The sequence below is a fragment of the Thalia democratica genome, chromosome 4, assembly GCF_965202585.1.
Source record: "Thalia democratica chromosome 4, ktThaDemo2.hap1.1, whole genome shotgun sequence".
Classification (NCBI taxonomy): Eukaryota; Metazoa; Chordata; class Thaliacea; order Salpida; family Salpidae; genus Thalia; species Thalia democratica.
This window is the reverse complement of record NC_139168.1, coordinates 32,518,621-32,526,439: the sequence shown is the minus strand read 5'-3', so window position 1 is coordinate 32,526,439 and position 7,819 is coordinate 32,518,621. Positions and strand designations below refer to the sequence as shown.

Sequence of the window (7,819 nt, the reverse complement as noted above, 5' to 3'; positions counted from 1 at the left end):
ATATAAAAAACTAAACAAGTTATTATTATAATCTTCATAATGCAATGTTGGACTCAGGCACGACCTGAGCCACTTAAACAGGACACACAAAACGAAAAAAAAAAAATTAAACAAAGCTGAATTTATAAAGAACTTAGTAATAAGTCTAAACTTATTAGTTTGATATAAAAGGCGATAACTCAGAAGGTACATAAAAGAAACAGTAAATCCTCATTTATAAGAACGTACAACCAAAATGATTATTTTCCAGAAGCATTGTTTGTGATACAACGCACATTTACATAATATTAGTAGAAGTAAATGTTATGTTTCAATTCTTTCCAGTTCCAACACGACAAACTTTTTGACTGAAAATAATCAAACAAAACCAAATTCCAGAAAAAACTAGGCAATTAAAACAACCACAAATAGAATGCCGATCAGCCAATCATCGTCTTCGAGGTCCTTCCAACCCGCCGTCAGGCCCCGCGGGATGTGCCGGTCCGCCTCCCGGCCCCCGCCCAGCTACGCGCAGGTTCTTGCGGAAAAGTACGGCATGCTGCCCTCCACGTCGTCCACCGGGGGATTTTCCGACTACCAGGACAGCACTGACGCTGAGGAGGACAACAACAATCAGGAGGATGTCAGGAGGAGCAATCAGGAAGATTTCAGGAGGAGTGATCAGGATGAGGAGGTGCCCATCTACCAGATATCCATGGACACGAATGAGGCCATCTTCATGCAGCGGTGCATAAAGTGAGTTGGGTTTTTTTGCTTTAACTTTTTTTTTACACTACAATTTTGTTGACTGTTAAGGGTTTTGTAATGCACAAAGTATTTTCTGTTATTTTTTTTGAAGCATAGTTTTTTTACCTATAAATTGCTACTTTGTTGAAATATTTCTCAAGAATGCTGTATTCTAAAACTGTTTTAAAATAGTAATTGTCCTGGGCATGACGTTAAATTGTTCTGTTTTATGACTCGATGACCGAAAGGTTTTTTGTACACAAGGTCCTAGGACCAAAATTTTTGAGCGTATTTTTTGTCGTTCAATAAACAATGTATTGTAAAATTATTTTTATAGTAAAACAAAACATATTAGATACTTTTGTGCTGATAAATACTTTTCAATCGTAGTTAAAACGTTTTACAGCTTGGTGCACCGCAGTAACAAATGCATTTTGAAAACTTTCTTCAAACGAACAAAATTGTTAGGTTGGGATGAGTTTTCAAAAAACCACTGCATTATCACCGACATCAAGCAGTCGTGTGTTTTGAGAGTTAGTTGAGCCTGTGTATAATCAACTAACATATTTTTAAGTTGGATAGAGCAAATTCAAGTTTAAAACTGCATTTAAGACTTTTACTAAAAACTCTAGTTGACTTTTTTCTGAAAAGTTATTTATAGTGAAATGTGAATTTTCTACGTGTGTTTTAAAAGTTAGTTGAGCTTATGTAGACATAACTTTTATAACTTAAATTAAGGTTAGATCTATATTAGCTCATTCAAATTTAAGTTTAATAAAAACAAATTTTTAATATTTTTATTTTTATAATTTTAACTAAATACTTAATTTTTTTAAAATTATTTTTTATTAGTGAAAGAGCTTCAATGAAATATTTAAAATTATTTAAAACAAAATAAAACAGAAAAACAGTGTTCGGCTTAAACGAAAATCACATTCATTATATAAGGTTTAAAGATTAAATTAATTTTTAGATTGATTTTAGTTTTAAATGGCAAAAGAAAAGATAAACAGGATGCTAGTTCATTACCGGCGATCAATGTTAAACTTATCTTGAAATGAACTCTTATTTTGCAGATCTGATAAATTATTGATGTGTTCGTTTTCCTAATATAAGTAAAGAAAATTAAAAACGAAGTCATAATACTTTAAGCTGACAAGTAACATCAGTGTTTGTCTTTAAAAAATAAGTTTACAGTTTCTAGCTTTTATTTTAGTTTTGTAAGACTAAGAATAGAAATCAATCATACAACTCTTTAAAAGTTCATTATGCATTCAAAAACTTGTTATTAAATTCTTTGATCAAGTAAATTTTACACAATTTTTGATGTTTTCTTAAGTTATACTAAAAAATACTCAAAAAAAAAGTTCTTTGCGTATTAAGTTATATAAAAAATTAAAGACTAAACATTTAAAAAATAAACTAAAGTAACAATGTTAAGAAACTTATTCAAATGTCAAAAACCGTCAAAAAATAAGATTTATTGATATTAATAACGAATGTTGCATAACCGAAAAGACTTTACAAAAAAGCTAAATTTTTAGCATGTATGTGTATCAAAAACACATTTTTTTGTTTACAACATTCGATCTTTAAATTTCCAACTGAAGAAAATGTTCTTTTTACACTAAAAAGTTATATTATACCTTTTTACTCACAGAAAATAAAGTTTTTAATTATTTACTTGACTAAATTAAGTTTACTATTAAATTAATTATTATACCTGTAATAAATGTTTTACTTGACTAAAGGAAATTAAAAATCTTTAAAAATTTGTTTTTTAAAACTTGTCTAGATATGTTATTAGACTTAAGTTTCGAACTTTTAATAAACAGTAAGATAATGTCTATGTACAATACTAAGGAGCCCTTTAAATAAAAACCTAATAATTATTCACAATTAGCTTAAAAAAACATGATTAAAACACAAGCAATAAATTTCAGCCTAAAGCAATAAAAGTCTTAACAACAAAAGGTTTAAGAATTTCGTGCAATATTTAGTTAAGATTTTAGCACATAAAAAAGTTTGTTTTTTTAGTAAACTGCCACATTTATCAATATTTTAAAAGCTGTGAACAGTGTTACCAAGGAAAAAGTTCTGTTCGTTCTTGAAAATGCAATATTTGCGTTTTCTACTAAAACAAATTTTACTTTGCTTTGACATTTTTTATTTGTTAATATTATTAAAATATATATTGTTTTCATAACGTAAGTTATATTAGTTTAGTTATATAAAATTTAGCTTTTGCAAACAATTTAAGAAACATTACAGAACTATTGTTAAAATCTTTTAACTACTAATCTAAATATTTATTTACAGCAAAATAGTTAATATGCAAACTACTGTGCGTAAGTGCATACGTAAAAAAAAAATTGTACAGTTTATAAAAACACTAATTGTGATTGTTTCCTGTTTTTAAGTTTATAAGTAGATTTTAAGTTTATGAAAGTAACAGTTCTTTACTAATAATTTTTTAATCGAGCTAGAACATTTTTTTGTTTAGTTGTTTGAACTTTGTTCAATTCTATTACTCTACGTTTAGTTTGCTTGACAAGTCTTAGTAAAGGGTGGAAAACTTTTTTAATCAGCGATCGGGATTTACTAGAAAAAGCCTTTTGCGGGTCGCAAGTTTGTAGAAACAAAAATGAATAGAAACTTTAAAAAAATGTCGTGTTGAAATAATCATTTTAAAAGCGTTACTGTGTATTCAAATTAAAACAAAAAACAAAAATTTGTTTTAAAAAAGCTGAGTTTTACTTGTTTTGAAATAGGTTTCTAACTAAATATTTCTGCTTTGCGGGCCGTACGTTGCTCAACATCATCTTAGTGTCATTAGTATCTTTTAAATATGCCGAAAATTGTAGTTTGTTTTTTTTTTATACAAGCTTTTTTATTTAAATGGGGTGTAAATAAGCATTTATTTGCTTGAATCTTAATTAGAATTTAAACATTTTTAACAACTTAACAGCACGTACTGAAATCAAAGTGGAAAATAGGAAGTTATTACTACAAAGAGAAAAACTTGTTCCAAACTTCGAACACGTGCAGCGAAGTAGAGTTAAGTGATGACGAAAGCACCAATGACGTCATTGATTTGAGAGACCTGGAACCTAACAGAACGTACCTAGTTCCCGGCAGCCTAGAAACTATCACTTGCACAATGTAACATTTATTTAATTTTCTATATTTAAATTAAAACTTAGTTCTCTACTGGTCATAAAGATGTTTTTAATGTACAAACCGGGCGTAAAGCTTTCTAATAAAAATATTACTGCTATCACCATAAACCAGCGATTCTTAACCTGGGGGCAATATCCCTTGTTTTATGGGGTAAGTTTTCATTATTACAAGTTATGTAAGTTAATGTTTATTGATCGCTTTTTAATTTATAAGTTATAACTTAACTGCATTTTTAAAGTTAAATAAACTCTTTAAAATTTACAATTTTTTATATTTAATAAGCTTAAAGTTCAAACGATCTAGTTATTTCCTCAAAGTTAAACACTATTTTGTTGATTGGGGGCAAGTTTGGTAAATACCTTCCAAAAAGAAAAGATTTGGTAATAACCTTAAAAAATAGGATAAAACATGAAAAAAGGTTAAGAAACGCTGCAATAAACAAACAGTAACTGTATCAACCATTTTATAAACTTGTTTTTATTTGACAATCTAGTTGTACTTAAACCAATACAAATCTCCATTTGAAATATTATGAAAATAAACTATTTAGCAGTACTTTTGATTTCTACAAACATAACGGCTCGCAATTATTTTAATGTGGAACGATAATACAATTCTACAACCAATAAAAGAGTTTCAAATACTTATATAACTAACATAAACAAAACTAAAAATTATTTATTTAAAATTTTTTAGCTTGTATTTAAATAGGAAACACTATAAAAGTTTTTTTTTAAAGTTTTGCAATACAACTATAGTTCAAGTTATCATTACTAAAAATATCTAGTTTGTAATAATATTTACATTTTTAATTTTTATAGTTTAATAAAAGGAATACTTCATACTAAACTTTTAACTAGGTAAGTTTGATATAACAAAGTAGGTATTAGACTTTTTACGGTAAACACTATGTGTTCAGCTGAAGTACTTTTTCAAAAATATAAATATTTAAAACAGCTGCTCAGGTCAAGGCACGTACAGTTGTGATTGTTGCCTAGGGGAGGCAAAAATAATTTGTACAAAGTGCGTTGGTGGATTCATATTGGTGAGTTTTGATAAGGATTTATAATGCATATATTTGAGTAAATTGAATAAATTTTCAGTATTGTTGAACAAATTTGATAAACTTTAGATACAATTTTTTTTTTAAGCTGACAGAAGACAGTGAAATAAAGTGCTTCGAATGCGATGGCACTGGATTAGTAGGGTATCAACTTTGTTTTTGTCAGAATGTTTATTTGCTTCTACCAACAAAAATTACTTTACAGATGCCCGAGCTGTTACTGTAAGGGGTATTTTAAATGCACAAAATGCCGCCAACTTGGTGAAGTTCATCAGTACAAGAAGTTAAAAGTATCTATGTGCGTTTTAAACTTAAGTTAAAAGTATATATACAACTGTATTATAGTGATAAAAACAAATAAAATTACAAATTTTCTAAATTAAAAACAACTGTGTAAGGTTATACGCATCAAGTGCATAAAGCTTTTAAAAAGAAAATTATAAAGCATACTTAAATAAATTAAATTAAGAAGAATTAATTTCGTATGCATTATCTAATGTACGAAATTACATACATTATTTTATTATTTTAATTGTTACATAATTTTTTAAAAGCTTCAATCGTCTACAGACAAACAAGCATACTTTAAAACCGTTTATACAACTCTTACTACTTTTTTTATATTCCCATTAAATTTGTTAATTAAAAAAATTCTAGGGAAAAAGAAGTTGAAACAGAGTACGAATGTTTTGACCGAGTCTTCCCGAGAAGTTTGTTGGATGCCAGTCACGGTGACAAGTATTCCAGGAAAGTCAGGTCTGAAACTCTAGACGAGATGAGAACTCGAGAAAACGATGAAAGGTTGCTCGTTAAAGCTGTAAGTAAATTGTTTTAAACTAAACATAAATCGTAAATAGTTTCTTTAATTTGTTTTAATGACAAGTCGATTTCTTTTGTAATTTGCTGACATGTTGATTAGATTCGGAAGCTTTTTATGAGTCGCTGGCCAATATTAGTAGAAAATACTGCTTGCTGGCTGCAGCTTTTAAAAATAAATGTAGTTATCAGAAAAAAATAAAAATACTATTTTAAAAGAAAAATGTGATAACATCTGCAACATAAATCACTAGGAACTAATAATTTTTAAATTATGCCTTACTCTAAGTTTCAACTTGTGAAAACTTATTTGTAGTTATTTTTTTAACATGTTTTAAAAAGTACACCGCATGCCGCATATATTTCCTTTGCTGGTCGCAGTTTGCCAACCTCTAAGCTAAATAAATAAAAAAAAGTTATAACAAGTTTATAATATCTCAATTGTCAGGAAAAAAAAAAAACATAAAACTGATTAAATTTTTCAGCGACGAAGTCTGGAAATAATCCCAGTATGCAAAATAAGTTGCTTGACAGCGGAAGACAGGAGGTATTCGTACGTGTTCTGGCTGGTTGGAAGGAAACCTTACCTTTTCTACATTGATGAGTAACGCTCACATTTGATAAAAAAATTGTTTTAAAGTTTTAACTTATTGTTAAGCATGTTTGCAGCTTGGTGATCATCTTTAAGAAACATTGTACCAAACTAAACTGTTTGTTTTTATTATTTTTTGTTTTAAGATTAGTTTCGTACGTTAACAATTCTATTTTTCTGAAAAAAAAAAGTTCTGATATATTTTTATTTATTTTGTTTATTTTTTTATAGTCGAACCAAAATACTTAACTTTTATCAATATGTTTTTATAAAATACTTAAAGTGTTGTTTTAATTAAGAGTTGTTTAGTAAAAATCAATTTTTTTAACTAAAACAAATTAATGATAACCTTTAATTTTTTTATGGATGTAACTATATTACTTGTAGAGCACAAAATTTACGTAAAATTTTTATAAAACATTAAACTCTTTAAAATCTTTTTTTGTCCCTTTTAAGTATAAAAGGTTTTTGTAGTAAGAATTAAAACCCGTTTACAGTTTTTTAAAACAGTAAAAGGAATAACACAGTAATTAGCTTATACTTATATCTAAATTTAGAATAGTTTTTTATATATTCCTTATTTAAATGTGCATAAGTTATTTGATGTAAACTTCAATACAAATACTGAGTTAAATCTATAAACTTTACAACAGTAGCAAAGAATTTCAAAATGCATTTTAGTTATTAATTTTAAAGATGTCGTTTTTGTTCAATATTACAAATTATTATTTTTTAATCTTATTGCACTTTATATTTCAACTTATATTTACATGGAACTACAAACTAAATTTAAGTAAACACTGAAACATGAACTTAATTCAAATTTTTTTTCATAATGAGAAGTTAAAGAAATTAAAATAATTATAATAAAGTTTTAAAAATATGTATGCTTATAATTATTTTTCAACTTAAATTCAATACGGTATAATTAAATTAACAAAACTAAAAGGTTTATTAAAACATTACTAAAATAAAAATAAAACGCACAATTTGTTCTTTTACAAAGTATTTACATAAATCTATCTAAATTTCATAATTTAAAAGAATCTCAATTAAAAATTACAAATGTTGGTATAAAAGCAACAGGCAGGTAGTAGAAATATATTAAATTAATTTATACGAACTAGCTAAACAATATATAGTTTTAAAAACTTAACAAGTTCTTCGGCAGGTTGGTGTTAAACTTGTTACAAAAATTTGAAAACCAATAAACTTTTTAAGCTACTCAAGCAAAAATCTAAAAAAAATATCACCAAGAAAAAACACAAGTTGAGTTGGATTTATCAACTTCTAATCTCCAACTCACTTTTCTTTAAAAGCAACTCCCGCAAAAAAACAACTCCTCCAACGGCAAACCCTCCAAATTCCTACAACTGAGTGGTCGAGTGCGTGTTCTTCCTCTTCGAAGAGACCGACTGCAGATCGCTCAAGTTAAACTTCGA

At 27.4% G+C, this 7,819-nt stretch overlaps 1 protein-coding gene across 1 annotated transcript; it reads left to right on the top strand.

Annotated features, from left to right (window-relative positions):
- Window positions 1-268: 268 nt before the first annotated feature.
- On the top strand, window positions 269-6,757 carry LOC145834811 (uncharacterized). The gene is made up of 8 exons (XM_082942323.1): window positions 269-735; window positions 1,133-1,259; window positions 3,695-3,888; window positions 4,864-4,951; window positions 5,058-5,113; window positions 5,175-5,267; window positions 5,627-5,786; window positions 6,271-6,757. The coding sequence occupies exons 1-8, from the start codon at window positions 413-415 to the stop codon at window positions 6,391-6,393; spliced, it is 1,164 nt and encodes a 387-aa protein (XP_082798449.1). The 5' UTR covers window positions 269-412; the 3' UTR covers window positions 6,394-6,757.
- The last annotated feature ends 1,062 nt before the right edge of the window (window positions 6,758-7,819 follow it).

Coding starts and splice junctions, on each gene's coding strand:
- LOC145834811 (XM_082942323.1), top strand. CDS start 413: ATGCCGATCAGCCAATCATCGTCTTCGAGGTCCTTCCAACCCGCCGTC. Junction 4,952..5,057: donor GCGTTGGTGGATTCATATTG/GTGAGTTTTGAT, acceptor TTTTTTTTTAAG/CTGACAGAAGACAGTGAAAT. Junction 5,268..5,626: donor AAGAAGTTAAAAGTATCTAT/GTGCGTTTTAAA, acceptor AAAAAATTCTAG/GGAAAAAGAAGTTGAAACAG.